The sequence below is a fragment of the Mustelus asterias genome, chromosome X (assembly GCF_964213995.1).
Source record: "Mustelus asterias chromosome X, sMusAst1.hap1.1, whole genome shotgun sequence".
Taxonomy (NCBI): Eukaryota; Metazoa; Chordata; class Chondrichthyes; order Carcharhiniformes; family Triakidae; genus Mustelus; species Mustelus asterias.
Window position 1 is genome coordinate 845,470 of NC_135834.1, and position 27,742 is coordinate 873,211.

Genomic DNA, 27,742 nt, shown 5'->3' on the forward strand with positions numbered 1-27,742 from the left:
AAATCTGACACTGTCGGAATTTAAAGATAGGGAGGGGAGAGGCCACGGAAGTATCTGGAAACAAGGACAAACATTTTAAAATTGAGACTGTCAGCCTGATTTTACTAAACATGAAGCAGTTTTTTTTTTAAACATCAAATATCTTTATTCATACATCAAATTTGAGGGCCCAATTTAGGTTGGAACTTGCATCATTGCATATGATTGAATCCATTTCTAGTGCACAGATTGGAAGGTATTCTAGTTGAAAGTAATTTTAAGTAACACATTCTGAACCTGCAGCATTGTCAAGTTATTTTACAAACTAATTAATTCACTCATGATTGCATGGGATTACATGTAAATACTTACAAGTTTAGAAAAAAGAAATAGCCTCTCAAATTATGGTGAGAGAAAAAAAAAGTTGAGATTTTTTTAAAAACTTACCATAGTTTTGATAGTCCCAGGAGTACCTGTATTGGAAAGAATGCAGTTCACACTCAGCCTGGTTAATAGTTCAAAGTACAGGAACACCAAAGACAAATATTGGAAATAGGGTTCGATAATCACTGTATATAAATATGTACAGCGCTGATAATAATCAGGGCTGATTATTGCACAATACAAATGTTGTCTCTGGGATACTGGATATCAAAAATGTAACAATGCAGAACAATATGACACAAGTACCTCAATGAAGACTTCATATAATAATACATTTTTAGAGATTATGAGAAACCAATTTGCAAGCTGCCAAAACTACTGCGCAATCTTTCTGGACTGGCACAAACGTCAGTATAACTCTTGACATGCTTTTTTAATTCTTTCATGGGATGTGAGCATTGCTGGCAAGGCTAGCATTAGTTGCCCTTCCCTAATTGCTGTCAGGAGGGTGGTGGTGAGCTGCCTTATTGAACCACTGCAGTCTGTGGGGCATAGGTTCACTCAGTGGGCAGTACAGTGGTTAGCACTGCTGCCTCACAGCACTAGGGACCCGGGTCCGTGATAAGTTGCTCCTTAGTGTCCCAAGATTTGTAGGTTAGGTGGATTAGCCATGGTAAATGCATGGGGTTACAGGGATAGGGCAAGGGTTGTGGGCCCGGGGAAAGATGCTCTGTTGGAGAGTCGGTGCAGACTCAATGGGCCAAATGGCTGCCTTCTGCACTGTAGGGATTCTGAATGCTGTTAGGAAGGCATTCCAGGTTTTTGACCAACAACAATGAAGGGACAGTAATATAGTTTCCAAGTCAGGATGATATATGACTTGGAGGGGAACTTGCAGGTGATGTCTAGCATCTAGATTAGAAGGACACGGGCACATCAGATTTGGAAGGTGGCTTGCCGTTTGTAAAAAAAAGATACGTACTGCTGTCACTGTGCATCAGTGGTGGAGGGAGTGCAAAAGTTCATGGTGGAGAGTGGGTCATTGATGAAGTAGCCAAAGACAATGTCCTAGGTCCAACTATCTTAAGGAAAGCCTGATGCAATGTCCTAGGGTTGATATAACTGTTTCCAACAACCACAACTATTTTCCTTTTTGCTAGGCATACCTTCAACCGGGAGAGTCCCCCCCCCGGTGAGTCTGTACCGGCCACAATTCCACCCACGCCCTTTTCCCATAACCCCACATATTTACCCTGCTAATCCCGACACTAGGGTCAATTTAGCGTGGCCAATCAAATCTAACCCACACATCTTTCAGACTGTAGGAGGAAACCGGAGCACCCGGAGGAAATCCACGCAGACACGGGGAGAATGTACAAACTCAACACAGACAGTGACCTGAGGCCGGAATTGAACCTGGGTACCTAGCGCTGAGAGGCAACAGGGCTGCCCACAGTGGCAGTCTCTTTTGTCAATGTTTGGACTGAGACTGTAATGAGGTCAAGAGCAGAGTGATCCTGGCAAAATCCAAACTGAAATAGAATTCTTTAATCTAGCGGCCCAAGATTATTAACCACCATCACCACTAAATTAATTCTGGGTATAGATGAAGTGCATTAATAATGGAATTAATTCAAGTACAGTCACCTAGAGGTATGCACACACTGTCCACTTCAAATTCACATGCACCGTGAATAATAGCCCTAGCCTGTGTTGAGCACTGCTTCACTCTGGTCAGGCCAGGAACATGGGGACTGTGGGCAGTCAGGTAGACATGTACATGTTTAAAAGGGGGAAAGAACAGCATTAAAAAAAAATCAGAACAAAATATTTGTTGCAGGTTACTGGCTTATCGCAATAATTCAAATAACTTGGCTCTTGAGCCAAGGAACTGGCTTTTGGAATAGGGGCGGTGGTGGAGGTTGGTGAAGGGATGTGGAATGGAATAAAGATTCTAAGAACAGGTGTTAAAAATAATACTTATTGAAGCAAATTCTTTTTGCTGGAGATGGACAGGAGTGCTCTGGGAAAGAGAAAAATACAGGCTTCATCCCATCAGTTCCAGAATCACAGGTACTGCAATTTTAAAGTTCACTTGCACAAATTGTTTATGGAGTGCTAGAATATATAATTACATGGGATGGGATAATATTGGTGCACTTCCTTTTCTTTCTCAGTTTATATTTTTATAAAATCATATCTATAATATTGGAAACAATGTTGGATCAAACAAGGATGATATTGTTCTTACCTTTTGCTGCAACAGGCAAACCAAACCTATTTTGGACAGAATAATAAACTGTTAGATTCTCTGAAAATCTATATTAAAAAATCAGAAACAATACTGTAGCAGAGACCACCGACAATCTTACTTTTGGACTTAGTTTCAGAGAGCCATTTATAAAAATGGTAGCAATTACTGCACCAATACTGCCACCTTCTGGACAGGATTTAATACAGATACTTGAACAAGGTTGTTAAGAGTGGGAAGAACAAAGCTCAATTGATTTGCAAGCACCAGTATTTTTATTTCTCAGCCAATTAAAGATTTAAGAAAAACAACTTCACGGTGGCACAGTGGTCAGCACTGCTGCCTCACAGCGCCAGGGATCCGGGTTCAACTCCGGCCTCGGTGACTGTGTGGAGTTCGCATGTTCGCTGTGTTTGCGTGGGTTTCTTCCAGATGCTCCAGTTTCCTCCCACAGTCCAAGATGTGCAGATTAGGTTGACTGGCCATGCTAAATTGTCCCTTAGTGTCAGGGGGATTAGCAAGGTAAATCCATGGGGTTACGGGGATACGGCCTGGGTGGGATTGTTGCCAGTGCAGGCTCGGTGGGCCAAATGGCCTCCTTCTGCACTGTAGGGAGGCTACGATTCTACGAACATGAATTGCAGAAGGACAAAACAGAATGGAACACCAGGTGCATGGCTCAGCAGATTAACTCAACAGTTAAGCTCATTCAGCTACCTGTGAACTGGACTCAATTTTGGATTGATTTGCTGATGGTTAAGTGTTCACCATGTGAGCTTCAGTTTACACCATAAAAGGACAGCACTTCACGTTTAACTGCAGTTAATCCACACCAAAAGTTTGTAAAGTGTTTTCTTCCTCTGCTCTCGGGTTTTCTTCCCTCTCACAGCTGAGACAAATTGAGTTTACATCAAAACATCCATATATAAAACTTGCAGCAGTCATTGGACAGCATTCAGGAATTGATTTGCTTCCCTCTAGGATACAGGAAAGTCCATGTCAACATTTAAGAATTGCTTAAATAGTTGTTTGAAGGAAAGTAGGTTAAAGGGATAGGGGAACATTGCAGACACGTGATAAGGATTATTGCTCTGTTGGAAGCTAAATACCGACAAAGACTAGCTGGGCCAGCTGACCTGTTTTTTGTATTATAATTTCTATACAAAAGCCCCTAACACCATAATCTTTGGAGATCTTTGTATTAACATACAATGCATGACAGCTCAACTCTATTTGCCTGAAAACTTAATTCGACCCCCCCCTCCCAAATAAAATGCATACTGCACTGAGATAGAATTTAAGATTTAACAGCAAGTTTACATTCTGAATGCCACTTCCAACTCTTTTTGTTCAATAATTTACCGTGCAGCACGAGCAGCTTTCTTACTCTCTGCTGTTCCTGGTACATTGAACCGTTCTGCTCTTTTCTTTAGCCTCTGTAGAGAAATAAAGAAGGGACATCAAATTCATGCAACAAGCTGAATCATATCTTACATTTTAAAGATCCCTAACAGCAGTAGGTGCGCATGATGCAGTAGGAGACACACGTCCTGGATCTGACCTCCCAGTATGTGCAGAATTAAAAACTTAACCAAGGCAGTGGAAGGAACAGGATACCTTGGTGTCAGGATGTACCCAGAGAAGAGTCACTACCCTTAAGAGTCAAGACAGGTCAATATCAGTGTTCAAAGTTCCTTCTTTTTCTCATTCTCCTCCACCACTGACACAACATTTAGTTGCAAATAAAACAATTTTGATGTTTTAAAGATTTTTCTTCCCACTCCATGGCCTCCTGTCCCACACATCATTGTCTGACCAAGAGGATCAGCAAGCGAGCCTCTTCCAATTTCACCTGGAGAACATCAGCCACATTTCCGTTCCTGGGCATGGGCAAATACTGCATTGTACTTCACACTGCATTGTACTTACGCATACAGCACTGGCCAAGGGCATTTTTACACTGCACAAAGAGTAGAGCTATATTGGCCACTTGGTGCCCCTTTGCCCACTTACATTTTTTTTTGCACAGCATCCCACTGCATCAGCTGTTAGTAAACATAGTAACACTTTGAAAAGCTCACAAAAAAGTGAGCTCCTCGGAAGTAAAACAAAACTTGTAATTAACAGCATAATAAGGTTATTTGCACCATCAGCTACATTTTAAATGTAAAAGCACCTCAAGACTGAGCACTAAACCACATCAGAACATTTCACTCAAAATCTAGGGATGTGGTCAAGTGCTTTCCTTTATTTTATCCAATCAGGCTTCCCATTGTATTCTAATGTAGCATCGAGTTCAGTCAGAAATATGGGATTGCGTGGCCTGTGGGATAGCTGGTGCCAGTGCCACTTGACATCGATAATGGGAAGAATGCCACAACCTCAATGTTATCTCTGTTCAAATGATTCCAAAATAATTGAATATCAAGTTACCATGTGTGGAATTTACATATTTTAGCAATAAAAATAGCCTTGAAAAATATTTTAGCCTTGGGCTCATCTGGGGAAAATGGATTTGGCTAGGATAGTGGTGAATGGTCATTTCTCAGACTGGAGGGAAATAAACAGAGGATACAAAGACTGACAAAAATGGGCAAACACATGGCAAATTAATTTGTAGGAAGGATGAGGAGAGGTAATATACAATTTAAGGGGGTGTTCATACAGAAATCTGTTAAGGTGACAGGACAAGCTGAGAAAGCTATTATTAAAGCCAAGAATCTCATATGGCTTTTTAAAAAGTAAAAACAGGAGTACAAAAGTTATGCTAAACTATTATAAAATGTTGGTCAGGTCTCAGCTGCCGTACTGCGTTCAATTCTGGCCACCACACTGCAGGATGTCATGGCCTTGGAGAGCGAAGAAGAGATTTAATAGAATGGCATTGGTGATGAGAAACATCTTACACTGGAGAAGCTGGGAGTCCCGAGAGCAAAAAAGGTCAAGAGGGAATTTGATAGGGATGTTCAAAATCATGAATAGTTTGATGCAGAAGTTGATTATGTAGATTAATGGTTAATGGCAAAAGAGTTGGAGGTGACATGAAAATTAAGAAACATCAAGTTGTGGCTATCTGAAAGGCATGATGGCGCCCCCTTGTGTCACATCATTCTCCACACATTCCAATCATTTGGGGAATGCACATTGCTTCTTAAAGCAACGTACACAGATACATTCCCCTTTAAAGGAACATTTAGAAAGCAAGCAAAATAGAAATTTTATCCATCTGTTGGTTGTTCTTCAGTGGTTGATCATTCAAAGTCAAATCAGCCCATAGTTTGTTTAAAGGCACATCCCAACATGCATCAATACAACAGTCACATTTTGGAATTTTAAACCAATTTTCTCCCAGATACATTTAATTGTTTTTTCAAAACAAAAATGCATTCATACAAGTTTAAGGATGACATGACATCAGGTAGTGAAAATTTTAATAGGCTAAGTCTTGATGTTGCTCCTCAAAATACACAATCATTAGCATACTTCAGGAATTAAGCCATTATATTGGGAAAGTCCCTTGTCCTGGGGCTTGACAGGGAACAGCAAAACCAGATACTCACCCTAGGTTGATTTCTTAAAGCCAAGAGAGCAAGCTTTTGTTCAGTTAGGGCTAAGGTGCAAGATTTTCAAGCAAGGCAATCCACTTGAGTGATGTGCTCATTATTTAGTATTACAAGAGGAGAGTTGCACTGATATCTGATCATGATAGTTGCTCTAAGTTAACATGCTGTGAAATAAAGCAATTTAACCATTTGTAGATGGCCTGGCCTCATCAAATATTGACAGTCTGTCTTCAAAAAGATTGGAGGTCACACACACACACGTGAAAGACAAATCTCTGTTCCATCACAAGAGTTGTACTGTTGTTACACCATCTTATAATTAGTTACTGAACAGCACAGGCACAACCATAACTCCAAGACCCTGTCATTTATAGAAGTGATTAGCATTAATGTACCCAACAGAATGTTCAAGGTTAACATCCAAAACTCGCATCACCACCTCAGGACTCGATACTTTCATTTTTCAATGAGTAGCAAGTCTCAGGTAGACCCCAGAAGAATTACTCGTGGAAACTTGGAACAGCCACAAATAGAAAAAAAGTTTAGAGGACAGTCTCATCAAAAAAAAAGTGATCATCTATTTGGATACACATCAATCGCAAAGTTTATGGCCTCTAAAATGCACCATTTGCTTCGGACAGAAACAGCTGTGATGTCATACAAGCATACATGATTACAACCTGACATGTTTTCAAAGATTATATTCATATTCAATTTTAAACAGCTCCGAGAAATAGATCAGGCGATGTATTATTCGAAGCTTTTAGCGCTCTGACTGTCCGCTGCCCAGCTTTTAGCGCTCACAATCCACTGCCCAGCTTTTAGCGCTCCGACCGCCTGCTGCCTAGCTTTTAGTGTTCTCACAATCTACTGCCCAGCTTTTAGTGCTGTCACAATCTACTGGTGGAGGGCAGCTTATAGCGTTTTGACAATCTACTGCCCAGCTTTTAGCATTGTCACAATCTGCTGGTGGAGGGCAGCTTTTAATGCGCTGACTGTCCGCTGGTGGAGGGCAGCTTTTAGCATTGACAATCTGCTGCCCAGCTTTTAGCGCTGTCACAATCTGCTGGTGGAGGGCAGCTTTTAGCACTCCGACTGCCCGCTGCCCAGCTTTTAGCGCTCCGACTGCCCGCTGCCCAGCTTTTAGCGCTGTCACAATCTGCTGGTGGAGGGCAGCTTTTAGCGCTCCGACTGCCCGCTGCCCAGCTTTTAGCGCTCCGACTGCCCGCTGCCCAGCTTTTAGCGCTCCGACTGCCCGCTGCCCAGCTTTTAGCGTTCTCACAATTCGCTGCCCAGCTTTTAGCGTTCTCACAATTCGCTGCCCAGCTTTTAGCGTTCTCACAATTCGCTGCCCAGCTTTTAGCGTTCTCACAATTCGCTGCCCAGCTTTTAGCGTTCTCACAATTCGCTGCCCAGCTTTTAGCGTTCTCACAATTCGCTGCCCAGCTTTTAGCGTTCTCACAATTCGCTGCCCAGCTTTTAGCGTTCTCACAATTCGCTGCCCAGCTTTTAGCGTTCTCACAATTCGCTGCCCAGCTTTTAGCGTTCTCACAATTCGCTGCCCAGCTTTTAGCGTTCTCACAATTCGCTGCCCAGCTTTTAGCGTTCTCACAATTCGCTGCCCAGCTTTTAGCGTTCTCACAATCTGCTGCCCAGCTTTTAGCGCTCTGACCGCCCGCTGCCCAGCTTTTAGCGCGCTCACAATCCACTGGTCACAGGAAGCTTTTAGTGATTTTATAACCTGCAACCAGTGTCGATACTTCCTATTCAAGCTTTAATGATGAATGATGGGAACAAGCAAAGAATAAGATGGATTCTACATACACTGCACAATTGAACTCTGCTGGAGGGACACTGGGGCAGCTGAGTGAAGGAGAGAACCAGGGTTGACTGATATCACACACGAGCAATAAGCCCAGAAGTATTGAGCCAGTAAGACGATCCAGACTGCTTGTTACATCAGCCATTACGTGTAATGACAAATCACATTCATTTGAACATGCCTGCTATCAGCATCAACCACCCTCACCTACCAGAGGTGCATGTCCTAGTGAATGGAAAAGGGAGAAGACAAAGAAAAAGCAAGCACATTGTAGTGCAAGAGATATGTTAGGATTAGTTAGATAATACATTTAATAGTATTTACCGAATGCAGAATAGAAAACTTGTGGGAAATCCAGCACATTAAGCAAGTGAACATCTAAAAGATCAAACCATTTAACAGATGTTGAGTGGTTTATCAGTTAAGATTCAATCAATTGTCTACAGAACACTAACACATAATCTGCTTCGTTTATAAAAATGACGATAGTAAAATGCTGGATCAGGATTATTTTGCAGAGGTCCGCCGATACCCACCTCACTCTCTGTCATTGGTGCCATTATTTTAACCAGCTTCTTTGCTGCAGTTCTGAAAAAGAAATACTTTCAGAATTTATGACGGAAGGAGCGGAACATCATTTTAAGGTCAGCTTAAATAGTTAATGAGTGTTAAAAACTGTTTCATAATTTTGAGTTAGGAACCACAAAACACTTGCATCATGTCCAGAAATATCAAGTCAAGACAGCAGGGGATCTAGGAATGGAACAGCGACTCTCATTCAGAAGGGAGGGTTTTGAAATTCACACTGGATAATCATTTGATCCCAACAAAGCTTCAACAGGTTGCTTGAGGCAGTAGTAGAGTAACAGATCACATAATAAGGGAGTACTTTGTTCAAGAGCAAAAGAACGAACAACTGCACTGACTGTTTTTAATCAACCAGTAGAGAGCAACATTGAGGACAATGCTCAGTTCATCTCCTCTTCCTAACTAGGAAGGTAGCATTTCAGATCAAAATTAAGACTGGCTGGAGGGTGGTGGGGCAGCTGAAGGGAAAAATAATTGAATGATAGACTAAGTTCATGATCACAGCGTTAAACATTATTGAGCATTTAATTAACCCTAGCCTATAAAAATAATTCCTGACTTGGATTGGCAGCTCAAGTCATCTGTGACACCACAGATCTTCTCATCATTTTGATGCATGAATAGTGCAGACTCTTGACTTTAAACACTGTAAAAATACATTACTAGCCAGGTTCTTGCACAAAGCTATGTTCATTGACGATATATAGTGCAGAGTCAGAAGGTTAAGTAGCCCTGCTTAAAGTAGAATTTTTCCCAGCACATGCTGGAAAAATCAGCACTTGGACATGTAGACTACGAGTCTCTACCGCTGTAGTTCTCTGGAAACAGACAGCAAAATGCAATGCAAAATCATTTAAACTGGAATTGGTTGATATTTACTCCTCTGGTTCTTTGACAGCAACAGTTTCATTTTGAACTTCTGGCTCAACCTTCTGCTGCTGTTGTTGTTGCTGCTGCTGCTGCTCCTCCTCCTGTATATAAAATGAAAAATACGAATGCTCAAGAATGCAGTGTCCATACTTTTGACAGAACGTATAGTTAAAATACTTTATCCTCAGTTACTCGCTGAAATACACAGATGTTCATTTTCCATAACTTTATTGCAGCACAAGGAACCTGTTTTCCATAGAATCAAAGAACAGTACAGAAGGGAGCTGTTTAGCCCATTGAGTCGACGTTGACTCTTTTTAAAAGAGTCCCGAGTTCTTTTCCCATATCCCTTTTTTCCTCCAAGTATTTATCCAATTCTCATTTGAAGGCTATTACTTCCCTTCAGTACAAAGTTTATAAAGCTTACTTAAAACTGGAAACTTATGGCCGAAAGGGTTTCTGAATTTGGAATGCTCTGATAAGATACCAGATACAAATTCAATAGCAGCCTTCAAAGGGGAATTGGAGAAGTACTGAGAGAAATAAAAATGCAGGGATATGGGGAAAGAGTCAGGGGACGGGTCTAACAGCATTGCTCTTTGAAAGAGCCAGCACGGACTCAATGAGCTGACTAGTTTCCTTCTGTGCTGTACTATTCTATTCTAGGATTCTATTTCCAATGCCTAGTCTGAGGCACGGAGACATGACGTTCTATCACAGAACTAGAGCTCCCAGTACTTTGATTTCTGTCAATGAGCAGTGTCAGCAATGGGAGTCAACACTTAGCAACACTGCTTCCACAACCCCATCTTAAGAACATAGAACAGTACAGCACAGAACAGGCCCTTCGGCCCACGATGTTGTGCCGAGCTTTATCTGAAACCAGGATCAAGCTATCCCACTCCCTACCATCCTGGTGCGCTCCATGTGCCTATCCAATAACCGCTTAAATGTTCCTAAAGTGTCTGACTCCACTATCACTGCAGGCAGTCCATTCCACACCCCAACCACTCTCTGCGTAAAGAACCTACCTCTGATATCCTTCCTATATCTCCCACCACGAACCCTATAGTTATGCCCCCTTGTAATAGCTCCATCCACCCGAGGAAATAGTCTTTGAACGTTCACTCTATCTATCCCCTTCATCATTTTATAAACCTCTATTAAGTCTCCCCTCAACCTCCTCCGCTCCAGAGAGAACAGCCCTCGCTCCCTCAACCTTTCCTCATAAGACCTACCCTCCAAACCAGGCAGCATCCTGGTAAATCTCCTCTGCACTCTTTCCAGCGCTTCCACATCCTTCTTATAGTGAGGTGACCAGAACTGCACACAATATTCCAAATCTGGTCTCACCAAGGTCCTGTACAGTTGCAGCGTAACCCCACGGCTCTTAAACTCCAACCCCCTATTAATAAAAGCTAACACACTATAGGCCTTCTTCACAGCTCTATCCACTTGAGTGGCAACCTTTAGAGATCTGTGGATATGGACCCCAAGATCTCTCTGTTCCTCTCAGTCTTCAGAACCCTACCTTTGACCCTGTAATCCACATTTAAATTTGTCCTACCAAAATGAATCACCTCACATTTATCAGGGTTAAACTCCATTTGCCATTTTTCGGCCCAGCTCTGCATCCCATCTACGTCTCTTTGCAGTCTACAACAGCCCTCCACCTCATCCACTACTCCACCAATCTTGGTGTCATCAGCAAATTTACTGATCCACCCTTCAGCCCCCTCCTCTAAGTCATTAATAAAAATCACAAATAGCAGAGGACCAAGCACTGATCCCTGTGGCACTCCGCAAGCAACCTGCCTCCAACCCGAAAATTTTCCATCCACCACCACCCTCTGTCTTCGATCAGACAGCCAGTTACCTATCCAATCGGCCAACTTTCCCTCTATCCCACACCTCCTTACTTTCATCATAAGCCGACCATGGGGGACCTTATCAAACGCCTTACTAAAATCCATGTATATGACATCAACTGCCCTACCTTCATCAATACACTTAGTTACCTCCTCAAAAAATTCAATCAAATTTGTGAGGCACGACTTGCCCTTCACGAATCCGTGCTGACTATCCCAGATTAATCCGCATCTTTCTAAATGGTCGTAAATCCCATCTCTAAGGACCTTTTCCATCAATTTACCAACCACCGAAGAAAGACTAACCGGCCTATAACTACCAGGGTCATTTCTATTCCCTTTCTTAAACAGAGGAACAACATTTGCCACTCTCCAGTCCTCTGGCACCATCCCCGTGGACAGTGAGGACCCAAAGATCAAAGCCAAAGGCTCTGCAATCTCATCCCTTGCCTCCCAAAGAATCCTAGGATATATTTCATCAGGCCCAGGGGAATTATCAACCTTCAGTTTATTCAAAACTGCTAGTACATCCTCCCTCCGAACATCTATTTCCTCCAGCCTATTAGCCTGTAACACCTTCTCTTCCTCAAAAACATGGCCCCTCTCCTTGGCGAACACTGAAGAAAAGTATTCATTCATCACCTCTCCTATCTCTACTGACTCCATACACAAGTTCCCACTACTATCCTTGACCGGCCCTAACCTCACCCTGGTCATTCTTTTATTCCTCACATAAGAGTAAAAAGCCTTGGGGTTTTCCTTGATCCGACCCGCCAAGGACTTCTCATGCCCCCTCCTAGCTCTCCTAAGCCCCTTTTTCAGCTCATTCCTTGCTAACTTGTAACCCTCAATCGAGCCATCTGAACCTTGTTTCCTCATCCCTACATAAGCTTCCCTCTTCCTTTTTGCAAGACATTCCACCTCTTTTGTGAACCATGGTTCCCTCACTCGGCCATTTCCTCCCTGCCTGACAGGGACATACCTATCAAGGACACACAGTATTTGTTCCTTGAAAAAGTTCCACTTTTCATTAGTTCCTTTCCCTGACAGTTTCTGTTCCCATCTTATGCCCCCTAATTCTTGCCCAATTGCATCATAATTACCTCTCCCCCAATTATAAACCTTGCCCTATCCCTATCCCTTGTACGGCCCTATCCCTCTCCATTGCAATAACAAAAGACACTGAATTGTGGTCACTATCTCCAAAGTGCTCTCCCACAACCAAATCTAACACTTGGCCCGGTTCATTTCCCATTACCAAATCCAATGTGGCCCCACCTCTTGTCGGCCTATCCACATATTGTGTCAGGAAACCCTCCTGCACACACTGCACAAAAACTGCCCCATCCGAACTATTTGACCTACAAAGGTTCCAATCAATATTTGGAAAGTTAAAGTCCCCCATGACAACTACCCTGTGACCCCCCACACCTATCCATAATCTGCTTAGCAATTTCTTCCTCCACATCTCTATTACTATTTGGGGGCCTATAGTAAACTCCTAACAACGTGACCGCTCCTTTCCTATTTCTAACTTCAGCCCATATTACCTCAGTGTGCAGATCCCCCTCGAAGTGCCTTTCCACAGCCGTTAAACTATCCTTGATTAACAATGCTACTCCTCCACCTCTTTTACCAGCTTCCCTGCACTTACTGAAACATCTATACCCCGGAACGTCCAACAACCATTCCTGTCCTTGTTCTACCCACGTCTCCGTAATGGCCACAACATCGTAGTCCCAAGTACCAATCCACACCCCAAGTTCATCTACCTTGTTCCGGATGCTCCTTGCATTGAAGTAGACACACTTCAACCCACCTTCCTGTCTACCGGTATCCACCCTTGACCTTGATACCTTCCCCAATACCTCACCACCCTCACTGACTTCTGGACTACAACTCCTTTTCCCACTCCCCTGACAAATTAGTTTAAACCCCCCTGAAGAGCCGTAGCAAATTTCCCTCCCAGGATATTGGTGCCCCTCTGGTTCAGGTGCACCCCATCCTGTTTGTACAGGTCCCACCTTCCCCAGAATGTGTTCCAATTGTCCACGTAGCTGAAGCCCTCCCTCCTACACCATCCCTGCAACCACATGTTTAACTGCACTTTCTCCCTGTTCCTCAACTCGCTATCACGTGGCACCAGCAACGTACCAGAGATGACCACATGTTTTGTCTTGGCTCTCAGCTTCCAGCCCAGCTCCCTAAATTCCTGTTTTAAATCCCCATCCCTTCTCTTACCTATGTCGTTGGTACCAATGTGTACCACGACTTGTGACTGTTCCCCCTCCCCCTCAAGAATCTGGAAAACATGGTCCGAGACGTCATGGACCCTGGCATCCGGTAGGCAACATACCATCCGTGAGTCTCTTTTGCTGCCACAGAACCTCCTATCTATCCCTCTAACTAACGAGTCCCCAATAACTATTGCCCTCCCGCTCTCCCCCTTACCCTCCCGAGCCACAGGGACGGACTCAGTGCTGGAGATCCACTCACTGCGGCTCACCACTGGTATGTCGTCCCCCTCAACTGTAGCCAAAGCGGAATACTTGTTGCTAAGGGGAACGACCACAGGGGATCCCTGCACTGACTGCTTCCTCCCAGCCCCTCTTACTGTCACCCATCTATTTTCCTTTCCTGGAGTAACTATATCCATGAAGCTTCTGTCTATGGCCACCTCTGCCTCCCTAATGATCCTAAGTTCATCCAACTCCAGCTCTAGTTCCCTAACACAGTTTTGGAGGAGCTGCAGATGGGAGCACTTCCCACAGGTGTAATCAGCAGGGACACTGACGGCGTCCCTCACCTCAAACATACTGCAAGAGGAACATTGCACTGCCTTCACACCCATCCCCTCTAGATACCTTGCCAATACCACTAGCAGATAGAGTTGCTCCAATGGAATAATGAGCTATTTTCCTCCCCTTTTCCTCGGAATCCACACGGACTGAACTTACGATTTGCAATTGAAGAGACAACAAAACGAATTAAACTTACCCCGCCTCACCCTTTCCGCCTAAGCCCTTGGAGCCAAAGCCCTTACAGCTCTCACTCTGCTCCCTGCTCACTCCGCTGCCCGCTCAAAAGTGCGGCCTGCTTTTAAACCCACCAAAAAACCTTCCCAGGCCTCTCCAGGGCCCACTTCCGGTTTCGGAAAAAACCTCCGATTTTAAACACAAAAATCACTGAAAAATAAATAAATCTTTGACATGGTTATTTGATAAAGATGTTTTGTTCCAAGGACACCAGGAAATATCTGCAGAAATCCCCGACTGGATGGAACAACTAAAACAATGAAGAAAACAGTAGTCGTCTTCCTATGGATTTCTATCAGTATACTTCTATATTCTATAAGTTCTGGCCCAGTATTGGAGTTCTTTTACAGCCATATCTAGTTGAAGTGTTGCAATTTACTCTTTCACTCAAATAACTTCCATAATCCACAATATCTGAAACATTCACTGAACATATCATGTATTACAAACCAAAAACAAGTTTAAAACATCGAATTATCCCAGTACATAGCTTGTTATTTCCATGCCTTGGGACACTTATGTTACATAACTGACTCATAACTAAAGCAGGCAATTCTACCCAATGGGTGGAGCTTGGCTAACTCATTCAAAAAAAAGGAATACTTTCTAATAGCAAAAGAGAAACCCTTTCAACCATAAGTTTCCAGTATTAAAGTAAACTTGATAAGCTTCAGTACTTTGGTATTGTGCATCGACCACAGCACAGACTGGAAAACAAAGGTGAGCTCTAAAACTGTACATTATTCAGACAGGTCACTTCAAGTGAGCAATGTAACATGTAACTTCAGGGTTCAAGTGAGGATTTGGTTACTGTCGTGCAATCTTTCCCTGGTACTGACTAGATGTTACACACAAACAAGAATAGAAGCACGATTAGGCCAAATGGCCTCTTGAGCCTGCTCCTCCATTCAATGAGATCATATCTGACCTACTTCAACTATACATCCCCAAAAATTGATTACAGTTTTGAATATACTCCACGACAGAGCATTCACAGTCCTCTGAGATCAAGAATTCCAGAGATTCACAACCTTCTGAGCAAAGAAACTTTTCCTAATCTTAGTCCTAAATGATGAATCCCAAGACTGTGACGCCTAGTCCTGGACTCTTCAGCAACAAGAAAACAGTCTTGCAACGTCTACCCTGCTAAGGCCTCTCTGAATTTCATATATTTCAATAATAAACAAAAAAGAAAATCACAAACTTTGTAGAGAAGAAAATGAAACAGTGTGCGAAATTCAAATGTGTAATGGCCATAAGTGCAGAAATATCAAGTCACCCATCTTCACTGAGTACTGCCAGTGAAATGAGTGACTTTGGCAGAATCTCAGAAGGGAGCTACCGCACGTTCACCCAGCTAAGAGTGACAAACACATTTCTGATGACAATGTCAGAAAATTCAAGAAAGTAACAAGAAGAATTCTACCTCTGTATCTTCAGCTAGAACATCCTCTTCATTCACTTCTTCCTCAGCTGCAAGATAAATAAGAGTGAATTGATACTGGACCTCAGCTAGTCTGGAACTGATAACAAAGGAGCAAGGACTTGGATTTAACAATGATTTATCGATATATTTCATGCTTAGTGAAATACTAGAATAGTGGCAAAGAAAGGGAAGTCCAGTACAAGACAGTAATATAAAAAATTCTCCAAGGGGGTTTTTTAAAAAAATGTTTATATTAAGAGTCCACATCAAAAGTCATTGCCCCACAATACAGAAAGTGATGACATCAGGCAAGTACATTGCACCCTTGAATAACATGCATAGCAAGCCTGTGTTTCGAGTGCAATGTCAGATCTTCCATGCAGATCCATGGTTTATCACTAATGATCTGCTCTACTAGCTTCCTTCTCCTAAGCATCAACAACAGTCACACTCCATTATCTCATCTACCTGCCCATTATTCATGATCAATCTTAGTGGACCCATCAACCAAAAGGAGACATTACAACCAAGCCTGATCCAATCCTAACTCAACATCCAAACAAATGCAGAGCTTAATGAGCACTCAGGAACAAGGCCAATTTTCCCTTCTAACTCAGATGCTAAAGCCAATGGGTCCTCAAAATGTTAACTTTTTTCTTCTCTCCAAAGATGCTATCTGACCCGAGTGCTTCCAGTACTTTCAGCTTCTGTCACAATATCCAGCTGTCTCTAGCTGATGTCACTTAAATCAGTAGATTGAAGAAGAAACCTGGGTTCGTCCTGATATGCAGGGTTCAACTGGGTAAACACGAGTCACTGGGGTACCCACATTAATTTTTTGGGGGAATGAAGTACCACGTTGTAAACAAATGCATTTCAAAACAAGCTCACTGAATTGTTACTGAGCACAAAACATCTTGTGCAGTTACAAAACACCCTTAAATGCGTATATGAAAATGCACTTGCCATATGGTTTTAAAATAGAATCTCAACATTAGATTCTCAGTCCACATTAACTAATTTTAACATCCCTTTGAATTATTGGTGGAATGAGTAAATCCTAAACACCAGTACCCCAATATCATAAATGACCTGGATGAGGAAGTGGAAGGATGGGTTGGCAAGTTTGCTGATGACACAAAGGTTGGAGGTGTTGTGGATAGTGTAGAGGGATGTCAGCAGTTGCAACAAGACATAGATAAGATGCAAGACTGGGCGGAGAAGTGGCAGATGGACTTCAACCCAGATAAGTGTGCGGTGGTTCATTTCGGCAGGTCGAATAGGATGGAAGAATATAATATTACGGGTAAGACGCTTGGCAGTGTGGAAGAACAGAGGGATCTTGGGGTCCGGGTTCATAGGACACTCAAAGCGGCGTCACAGGTAGAGGCTGTGGTTAAGAAGGCGTATGGATTACTGGCCTTCATCAATAGAGGAATTGAGTTTAGAAATCGGGAGATAATGCTGCAGCTGTACAGGACACTGGTCAGACCCCACCTGGAGTACTGTGCTCAGTTCTGGTCGCCTCATTACAGAAAGGATGTGGAAGCCATAGAACGGGTGCAGAGGAGATTTACGAGGATGTTGCCAGGATTAAGTGGTATGCCTTATGAGGATAGGTTGAGAGAGCTCGGTCTATTCTCCTTGGAGAGGCGAAGGAGGAGAGGTGACCTGATAGAGGTGTATAAGATGTTGAGAGGTATTGATCGAGTGGATTCTCAGAGGCTTTTACCCAGGGCTGAAATGGTTGTCATGAGAGGCCACAGATTTAGGGTGCTGGGGAGTAGGTATAGAGGAGATGTGGGGGGTAAGTTTTTCACTCAGAGGTGGGTGCGTGGAATCGGCTGCCGGTAGTGGTGGTGGAAGCGGATTCGATTGAGTCTTTTAAGAGACTTTTGGGTAAGTTCATGGAGGTTAGTAAGATAAAAGGTTATAGATGAGCCTAGAAGGTAAGGAAATTGTTCGGCGCAACTTGTGGGCCGAAGGGCCTGTTTGTGCTGTAGCTTTTCTATGTTTCTATCAGGACACAATTTAAATAGTAACATTTAATGAGAGAGGAGCTAATTCTAACCTTTTCTGATGTGTTGCTTTAAAACATAACAATTGCCTGATTAGGATCAAGTTTAAGAACATTAGTTCAAAGGGACAGCAACTCTATCAGACATCTTTTCAACTAGTAGACTAGTCATTTCCTTTTAAGAATTAACATGGATTTATAACTCTAGGTACCAGAGTGTCATGGAATTTGAACCTCTACACAAATATTTGTTCCATAGTTCCTTCTAAAAGCAAAACACACAAATGAGGACACAATTCGGTTTATGCATCTATTCTGAAGAATAAAGAGGAAGCTTATTCTGCAAATAACTGCTTTGACTGTTGTAGGTATTCACACCCTAGATGTTTTATGATTGAAAGATTACTTAATGGCTGGGTAGCATAGCTGGTCATGGTTGCCATCATCAATAAAGTAAGTGCACAGATCAGTCAAGATCTGAAAGAAAACGGGTTACTGCATTTATAGCTTTTCTTTCCATCCTTTGTTATGAAGCCTATTTAGTCCAAATCAATGAAACACTTGGAATGGAGCAATGTTCAGATTTTATGTAAATGGCAACATACCCTGATGAGCAGACAGGATTTAGCTAAAAGGAATAAAAACAGAAAATGCTGGAAATACTCAGGTAGCACCAGCTCTGATGAAAGAAATGTTAGTTCTATTTCTCACTCCACAAATGCTGCCTGACCTGCCAAGTGTTTCGAACATTTTCTGCTTTATTTCAACTTTTCAGAATCTGCAGTATTTGGCTTTAAACCATGAATTGTGATTACAGTAATTGAACTCTAACAATTATCTGGAACTAGCAATTTACATGAACGTAGCGTACACTAATGCACTAAAAAAAATACACAATAAAAATCCACATCTAGCAAACTAACGGTTAAACCAAAATATTCTTTCCCAAACTGACTCCTCTAAAGTGGTCACTTTCAACAAGGTTGGGCTACAAGAATGCAGTCTAACCCAAAATCCCTGGCAGTTCACAGTATAAGGACACGTAACAAGGTAAATACAGTACAGAAAAGCCTTTTGGCCCCTTTTAGCATATTCATTTAAAACACCTACAGTCCTGACAAAGCATCCCACAAGTAATTTCAGAACTTTTGGCTTCGCTATCCTAAGTGAAAGCCCATTTCTAATGTTGATTATTAGTGTGAAGTCCTAAATTTGCCTGGTTTGAAAGTTCTCTTTGTTCTACTTCCATGGAACATCTTGAAGTAGATTTACTTCTTCTGCACACACACCCATTATGTTCAGCAAACCTGACCCAGATAGAGGACCCGTTGCACGAGAAACAATGGGATACATATTCTATCTGAAAGTTAACTTAAAGAGGGTAATGAATCTTTGGAATTCTCTACCCTAGAAAGCTAGGTAAGCTTAATTAATGAGCATTTTCAAGACAGAAATCGATACATTTCTGGATACAATTGACATAAACAGATATGAGGATCGTGGGAAAAATGGCACAGAGGTAGATGATGAATTATGATCTGTTTGGATGGTAAAGCAGGCTCAATGGGTCAAATGGCTTACTCCGGGTCTTATATTCCTATTAAAGGAAAACACAATTCATTTAATACTAATGTTTGAAATTACAGTGATTAAATTAAGACAGAATTCCAACAAAATAGTCACAAGTGGAAATCAAATAACATTATAATCTCGAAGGATGCAACTCAAGCACTTTGATCAACTGACCCCAACAAAACAACTATCTGCAATGACTCTCAACAATCCCCTTTTATCCAGAGAGCAGCCAATTTATGATTTTGAATTCAGTGTAATGTCCAACATAGGGCCTCAATGATATGCTTTGCAAGTTCAACATTCTTTGAATAACTAAAATCATAATTATTCATAAACTCAGATTAATATTTATTTTAAAAATATTGTTTGGGATTAAATAGCAGACATGATTTTACCATGTTCTTCCAGGTAAGCCTGCAGTCTCTGGATGAGATCCTGCTTGTTTCCTTTAGTGTCCAGCTCTCTTGAAGCACATTCTTGTCTCAGTTCAGTCAACTAAAGTACAATGAAAACAGAGTCAGAACCACAGAGGTTTAGAGGAAAGGCAGCAAATCATTCATGTTTGTGCTGGCTCTTGGCAAAATCAATCCAAAACCACTTATACACACTGCTCTCTTCCCATAACCATGCATGAACCCAAAACTAATCCCAACACTTCTCCCAAGAGCAATCCAAAACTAATTCACTCCCTAAAGTCCTCTCTTCCTTAGCTTATAACACTGATCCAACGTTTCCCTCAAATGGTCTCTGCCACTCCCAAACCAAAGCATTTTACACTCCAACTCTAAAGAAATTTCTAACTTTCCTACTCATCCAAGAAATTTAAAATTGATGACTCACCAACTCCATAACCACAAGGTAATCTTTTTCTACTCATCATTCAGATTGTAAAAACTTTGATTAAATTGTCTCAACTTCTCTGTTCCAGTTCAGACAGTCCCAGTATCTGAGCCACCAGATAAATTTCCCATCCCCTTTAGCTGAGTAAGCCTACAACTCCAAGGCTTCAATTTTCTTTTTTAAATGGGATTTTTAAATCCAAAAACTGCATAGTACTTTAGATGTGGCTTAACCAACAGCTTACACGTGCTTATCTTTGCTCCTGTACCATCCCCCTGCTCTCCTGTACCATCCACCTGCTCTCACACGTCCAGGTGATGACATCCCATTTTCAAATAACTGTAGTAGTACATAGCAGTGTAGCCTAAGCTGTGACCAAATAACATGGCACAGAGCAGGAGACGGCTTCCTGCTCAAAGGTGGCGTCTGACTTCCCTGGGTGGTGCATTCAGCCACTCGGCCATTGTGGGAAGCCATGTGTTTCTTCACAATGGAGCTCTCGGAACGTTTCCCACACAGTTAAGTTGCTTAAAAGAATCAGGGAATTTTAGACCAGCGGGAAAAAAAAAAGTAACCCCACCTTTCAAACGGAGGGAGAAAAAAATCCAACCCGCGGGTCTCCAGAGAAGAATTCCCGGGGTGGAATCAGAAGCTGAAGCGCCGGCTGGTTACTAAATCATAAAGCCTTCACTCTAACCGCGGACACAGCTCACCCTACACCACCACCATCCCCTTCAACTCCCTTTACCTTCAATTTGCTGATATCCACCGCCGTCCTGTCCGCCATCTTGCCAGGCTCTCCCCCGCTCGTCGCGTGTCCAATCGTCAACCACTTTACTCAGTGCTCAACAAGCCTCCCCGCTATTGGCTCAGAGGAGGCGGTGGGCAGCTCAATCTTCTGTTGCTATAGAGATCTGAGAGGGGAGGGAGAAATGGATACATATCTCGGGTTTAGAGAATAGGGCAAAAGCCTAGAATAACATTTCCCAACAAATAACAGTAGGGTTGGAATTTTAAGATTATACAGAATTTTGGCAATATAGCAACAGTTTGAAGCTCTTTTATTTTAGCTGCAGAAGCATTTATGTAAAGATGTATTGCCCTGCAACCATGAAATAATGCTAACCTTGTGTCTTATCGTTCCCTTTTTTTATGGGCATACTTAAGCTCCATGTCATGTGATAACATATATCACTTACATATGACTCTTGCCGTGGTCATTTTTCATTGGGGTGACCATCAGATAATCTGGGTTCGGGGATAGTCACCTGGAAATTTTCATCAGGCAGGATGGCTGAAATTTTCTGCTTCTACACCAGTTCATTTTTTTCTTGTCCATTCATTTTGATGAGGAGAAAATTGTGAACAGGCAAGCTCCAAAATAGAAACGTCTAGTGGACCAAATACCTTACCTGCACAACTTGGGACACTAAGGGGCAATTTAGCCTTTGGAGTGTGGGAGGAAACCCATGCAGACACAGGGAGAATGTGCAAACTCCGTACAGTCACCCAAAACCAGAATTGAACCTGGGTCCCTGGCATTGTAAGGCAGCAGTGCTAACCACTGTGCCACCATATTCCCCTACTTTTCTTCCTTATACTCTTGCTGAGGGGTACAGTTTCATGGCTGTCAGGCACCTACAGGTAGCTTGCACACGTGATCATTCTTCACCTGTGAGCACAGATAGTGAGGTTCAATGAGTTACACGTTAGTGACTGAGTCCATTCTGTACCCACTCAATGTGTACTTTTCTACAGGGGTCACTAGGTAGTGATCTATCACAGGAACCTTTGCCTGATTGTCTTGTCCTACCACTCCATGAAACGCTACATGGGCCCTTCAACATTGTACCACTTTATTTCAAATTTATTCGAAGGGCAAAAATATCTTGTAACTTTACAAGAGATTATTATTGTTTTATTTAATTTCTTTGGACTCTAGTGTCCCAGGAGTTTGAGAGAGGGATTAGGATTAATTGTGCAAGATAATAGCTAAAATGTCTGTTAATTCGTCCTAATTGTACTCTTTGTGCCAGGAGTATCTAGAAAACTTATAAATGATCATTAACCTTCTCTGAATGGTTCACTGCACAAATAATGTAGTCCCTTTAGAAGCTGATGTGTTATTGATTTTTACCAGACAGCTACACATTTTTACATTGAAGATATTGTGAGATTTTTAAAGCGTTCTCTTTGTAAATGTTTATAAATATACGTTCCCATACCAGGACAAACATGCCTATAATTTAGAATAAAATATCACTTGTAATAAATGATGCCTGGGAAGTTGTTATAAAAGCAAAATACTGTACATGCTGGAAATCTGATTGTAGTGTATTGGAGACGTGATATGCAGGACAGACTTTGGTTAAAAACAGAGTTTTATTAAGAGTGTGTGATCTCTTCCATAGCTGCTTCTTCTCTTTCTGTTTCCAAAGTTAGGTCTATTGCATCTTTTCCAGTGCATTAATACAGCAGAGCTCAGTAAGCCAATAAGAATGAATACAAATACATTACATTTCCTCCTCCCTTAAATTGAACGTCCCCAAACAAGTTCAAAACAAGTTGAACATGAACAATAGTTAATAAGTCAGTCACTATGAATAAGTCCGACAATCTCGGAACATCCACAGCAAACCTCTGGCATCTTCTTCACACTGATGGGAGCCTCTGACGTCTTTGTCTTTGCGCTGACATCATTGGTTATTGGTTTAACTGGCATTGATGTAGGAACTAGAGGTTGTCTCTGCGTCTGAACAGAAGGTGAGGTGTTGCTTTCCTCAATGGTGTCTGGTAGTGTAGGGGTTGTAGAAAGGCTCAGGTCAAGACTTTGTAAATCTGATCCTGAATTTTCAACAGGCTCCAGATTCCATGGATCTGTTCTTCCAGCCAAAAACCAGTCTGCATGTCTCTTCCAAATAATGTCATCTCTGATCTGGACAATGTAAGAGACAGCTCCAGTCTGCGCAAGGACTGTGGCAGGAACCCATTTCTCCTCTGTGGGGTAGTTCCGAGCCAAAACACCTTGTCCTTGGTGGAAAACTCTGTGTTTCACCTTGCCTTCCTGCCATTCCATTTGTGGTTGTTGTCACTGTTGCACAATCTCCTTAGTTTTTGGAGGTTAAACTTTTGCGAGATTGCATGCAGAGCACGGCTGCCTCATGAGCAAGGCAGGAGAGGTCTTGGTCGTGGAATATGTGGTTTCCCAGTAGACCAGTAGGAATTTGTTAAGGCTTTTGATAAGCAAACCTTGTTTTTTGGTTGCTTTCAAGGTGTGTTTCAGGGGTTTGGACAAATGTTCTGCGAGTCCATTAGTAGCTAGGTGGTATGGTGCAGAAGTTAGGTGTTGAATACTGCTTTTTTGTAGGATGTGCTCAAATTCCTGTGAGACGAATGCAAGTCTGTTGTCGCTTACCAGCTGTTCAGGAAATCCAAAGTGACTAAATACTTCTTCTAGCTTCTCAATAGTCTTCTCAGATGAGGTAGATGTCGTCACAGCGACCTCTGGCCACTTGGTGTGAGCATCAACCATTACCATTCCCGGCTCGGTCACTGTCTGTGTGGAGTTTGCACATTCTCCTCGTGTCTGCGTGGGTTTCCTCCGGGTGCTCCGGTTTCCTCCCACAGTCCAAAGATGTGCAGGTTAGGTTGATTGGCCAGGTTAAAAATTGCCCCTTAGAGTCCTGAGATGCGTAGGTTAGAGGGATTAGCGGGTAAAATATGTGGGGGTAGGGCCTGGGTGGGATTGTGGTCGGTGCAGACTCGATGGGACAAATGGCTTCTTTCTGCACTGTAGGGATTCTATTCTATGATTCTACTAAGAACATATGTCCTTCAAAAGGTCCTGCAAAATTCACAACATCCATTGCCAAGCCTCTTCAGGTCATTCCCATGGATGCAGCGGTGCTAAGGGCAGCAGGTTTCTTACCTTGGCACAGGAAGAGCATGTTTTAGCTTTCTCTTCAATTTTCGCATCAAGTCCAGGCCACCGGAAATAACTTCTTGCTATTTCCTTCATGCATTTGACTCCGCAATGGCCCTCATGTAGTTTTTCTAACACCTGCTTCCTCAATGGTGGCGGAATAGTCACTCTGAGCCCCATAGAAAACATCCTGACTGTACTGATAGCTCCATTCTCCTGCAGTAGTAGGGTTTCAGGTTAGGTATTAGTTCTGAAGGTTTTCCTCATAAAACCATATCCATCACTTCTGAGAGCAGAGGATCGCTCCAAGTGTGTCTTTTCACTTACCTAGAAGTGACAGGTGTGTTGTTTACTTGTGCAAAGTAGAAGATATTCCCCTTCGAGCAGTCTGACAAACTGCCTGGTAGTGGCAATCTTGAAAGTCCATCTGTGTTACAATGTAGACTTGACTCTCGGTATTTAATGGTGTAAGTATGTGCAAATAAAAGCAATGCCCATATTTGCATTCTAATTGCTGCAATTTACGGAATTCCCGTGTGTGGTCCAAAAATGGTAATGAGCGGATGAGGGTCCATCAGCAATGTAAACTATCTCCCATACAGGAACTGTTGGAATTTCTTTACTCCAGAGATAAGAACATAAGAACATAAGAAATAGGAGCAGGAGTAGGCCATCTAGCCCCTCGAGCCTGCCCCGCCATTCAATAAGATCATGGCTGATCTGACGTGGATCAGTACCACTTACCCGCCTGATCCCCATAACCCTTAATTCCCTTACCGATCAGGAATCCATCCATCCGCGCTTTAAACATATTCAGCGAGGTAGCCTCCACCACCTCAGTGGGCAGAGAATTCCAGAGATTCACCACCCTCTGGGAGAAGAAGTTCCTCCTCAACTCTGTCTTAAACCGACCCCCCTTTATTTTGAGGCTGTGTCCTCTAGTTTTAACTTCCTTACTAAGTGGAAAGAATCTCTCCGCCTCCACCCTATCCAGCCCCCTAATGATGATCCCTAATACTTGCCATTCAATCTGGGCATAGTTACTTTCAGCTTTGCTCAAGGTTCGAGAAGCAAAAGGAATGGGTCTTTCTTCACACAGTGGCATGATGTGGGAGACTACTTCTTGCACACCATAGAGGAATGCATCACAAGCTAACTGTATGGGTAAAGTAGGATCAAAGCGCGTGAGAGCTTCAGACTTAAGCAATGCTTCTTTGGCTTGTGTGAAGGTGTTATTGCATTGATTTGACCACTTTCATGTCTTGTTCTGGCACAGGAGGTTATGTAATGGTTTCGGAATTGGTGCTAAGTTTGGGACAAATCTTCCATATTAATTCAACAATACCAGGAAACAACTTAACTGGTTAATATTCTGAGGTGCAGGTACCCCTGTAATGGCCTTAACTTAGAAGGAGATTTGTGAAGGTCAGTGGCATCGATCACGTGTCCCAAATACTCAATGGAGGATTGGAAAAACTCACACTTCTTCTCACAGACTCTCAGTCCATAGTGTTCCAATCTCTGGAGAGTGGCATCCAAGTTCTAATGGTGTTCCTCTTCATCTTTTCCAGTGACTAGTATATCATCCAGATGGCACTGGACTCTGCTCAGTCCACTCAGTATCTGATCCATTGCCCTTTGACAAAATGCAGAGGCAGATGTGATACCAAACATCAATCTTTGGTACTGGAACAAGCCTTTGTGTGTCACAATTGTCAGAAGCTCTTGTGACTTTTTGTCCACACTCATCTGCAAATAGGCCTGGCTCAGGTCAATTTTGCTAAACTTTGGGCCTCCTGCCAATCCTGCAAACAGGCCTTCAATGTGAGGGAATGGGTACTATTCAGCACACAACACTGGATTTATGGTAACCTTGAAGTCTCCGCAAATCCTTACGGATCCATCTTTCTTGATGACTGGAACAATAGGCGTGGCTCATTCACTGATGCTGACAGGTTCCAGAACTCCAGTTTTTACCAGTCGCTCCAAGTCAGCCTCCACCTTTAGCCCAATAGCACATGGTAAAGTCCTTGCCTTCAAGAATTTCACTTGGCTTCTGTCTTTTATTTTCAGTTTGACTGTAATGTCCTTCATGCTCCCTAATTCTCCATCGAAAACAACAGTTAGAATTTTCATGAGGCCTGATTCTCCATTGGTCATTATGTTGACTTCAGCCCAGTTCAGTCGAATCTTCTCCAGCCATGTACGATCCATCAATGCTGGATAGTTTCCCTTCACTACGTGTAGTGACAAATCTGCTGTTTGCCCATTGAGTGGCACAGCCACTTCAATGTGGCCCTTCAGTGGAATCACTTCACCTGGTCTTCCTCTTCAACACCTACCTTTGATGGCCCTAAGGGAATGTGTTTGAGTTTCTCATTGTTAATAGTCTCTGGCACCAGTGATACTGCTGCCCTGTGTCAACTTCCATCCTTATTGGCTGTCCATCCAGCAGTGGAGTGACCCAGTATCAGTGTGTATTACCAGCAATGGTTAACACATTTAGTGATAACTCCTCACATGACTGTGAGTCTCTTTGCTTCTTTCGACCCTGTTGTACAGCATGGACAATTCTCCTTTTATTTTGTTTAAATGCTGTCTTGGTTTGTTCTTGCTTCTTATTTTTATTCATAGCTCATTTTTTTCTTCCTGCAGGCACACTCTATGTGTCCTTTTTTTCCCCACAGCTTTGACATTCCATATATTTACACCAGCATTCAGGAGCAGAATGCCCTGGCATTGCACACCAGTAACATCTATGAGCCTTGATACCTTTGGGTGTTAATTCAATGGACATTTTGTGTAATCAAGTACACAATATCAATTGCTGGGCTTCCTTTGCAGCGAGTTCCATAGAAACCCTACAGTACAGAAAGAGGCCATTCGGCCCATCAAGTCTGCACCGACCACAATCTCACCCAGGCCCTACCCCCATATCCCCACACATTTTACCCACTAATCTACGCATCCCAGGACACTAAGGGGCAATTTGTAGCATGGCCAATCAACCTAACCCGCACATCTTTGGACTGTGGGAGGAAACCGGAGCACCCGGAGGAAACCCACGCAGACACGAGGAGAATGTGCAAACTCCACACAGACAGTGACCCAAGCCGGGAATTGAACCCAGGTCCCTGGAGCTGTGAAGCAGCAGTGCTAACCACTGTGCTACCGTGCCGCCCCACTGTGCTACCATGCAATTCAGCAATTTCAGCAATTTCAATGGCCTTCGGGAGAGTAAAATTACTTTCAGGTAACAGGTGTTTTTGTATCACTTCACTGCGTAGATCACAAATGATTCTGTCCTGAATAGTGTCATTCAGCACTTGTTCAAACTCACAATATTCTGCAAATGGGGGGGTGGGAATCAAAATGTGGTGACTGGGAGAGAGGAGGTTAGAGTAAAAATAAGAGGGGCTGGTCGGCAGTGTGAGAGGGAGGATAGGCAGGTGAAGGGGAAGGGGAACTCTCAGACCGAAGGGTTGAGGTGTGTTTATTTTAACGCAAGGAGTATAGTGAACAAAATGGATGAGCTTAGAGCATGGATCACTACTTGGAAGTGTGATGTGGTGGCCATTACAGAGACTTGGTTATCTCAGGGT

At 42.8% G+C, this 27,742-nt stretch overlaps 2 protein-coding genes across 2 annotated transcripts in view; both read right to left on the bottom strand.

The window, feature by feature from the left end:
• The window catches only part of sarnp (SAP domain containing ribonucleoprotein), a 31,796-nt gene extending 10,699 nt beyond the window's left edge, over positions 1-21,097 (bottom strand). The window contains exons 1-8 of the mRNA XM_078201184.1: positions 20,967-21,097; positions 19,774-19,873; positions 15,787-15,833; positions 9,467-9,558; positions 8,536-8,587; positions 3,977-4,050; positions 2,615-2,640; positions 427-452 (exon numbers count right to left, since the gene is read on the bottom strand). Of these exons, the coding sequence (XP_078057310.1) occupies positions 427-452; positions 2,615-2,640; positions 3,977-4,050; positions 8,536-8,587; positions 9,467-9,558; positions 15,787-15,833; positions 19,774-19,873; positions 20,967-21,005 (456 nt within the window). The 5' untranslated portion in view covers positions 21,006-21,097. The remainder of the gene's footprint in view (positions 1-426; positions 453-2,614; positions 2,641-3,976; positions 4,051-8,535; positions 8,588-9,466; positions 9,559-15,786; positions 15,834-19,773; positions 19,874-20,966) is intronic.
• pan2 (poly(A) specific ribonuclease subunit PAN2) overlaps positions 20,993-27,742 on the bottom strand; it is a 115,769-nt gene continuing 109,019 nt past the window's right edge. Inside the window, exon 26 of the mRNA XM_078201178.1 lies at positions 20,993-21,122. Within this exon, the coding sequence (XP_078057304.1) occupies positions 21,109-21,122 (14 nt within the window). The 3' untranslated portion in view covers positions 20,993-21,108. The remainder of the gene's footprint in view (positions 21,123-27,742) is intronic.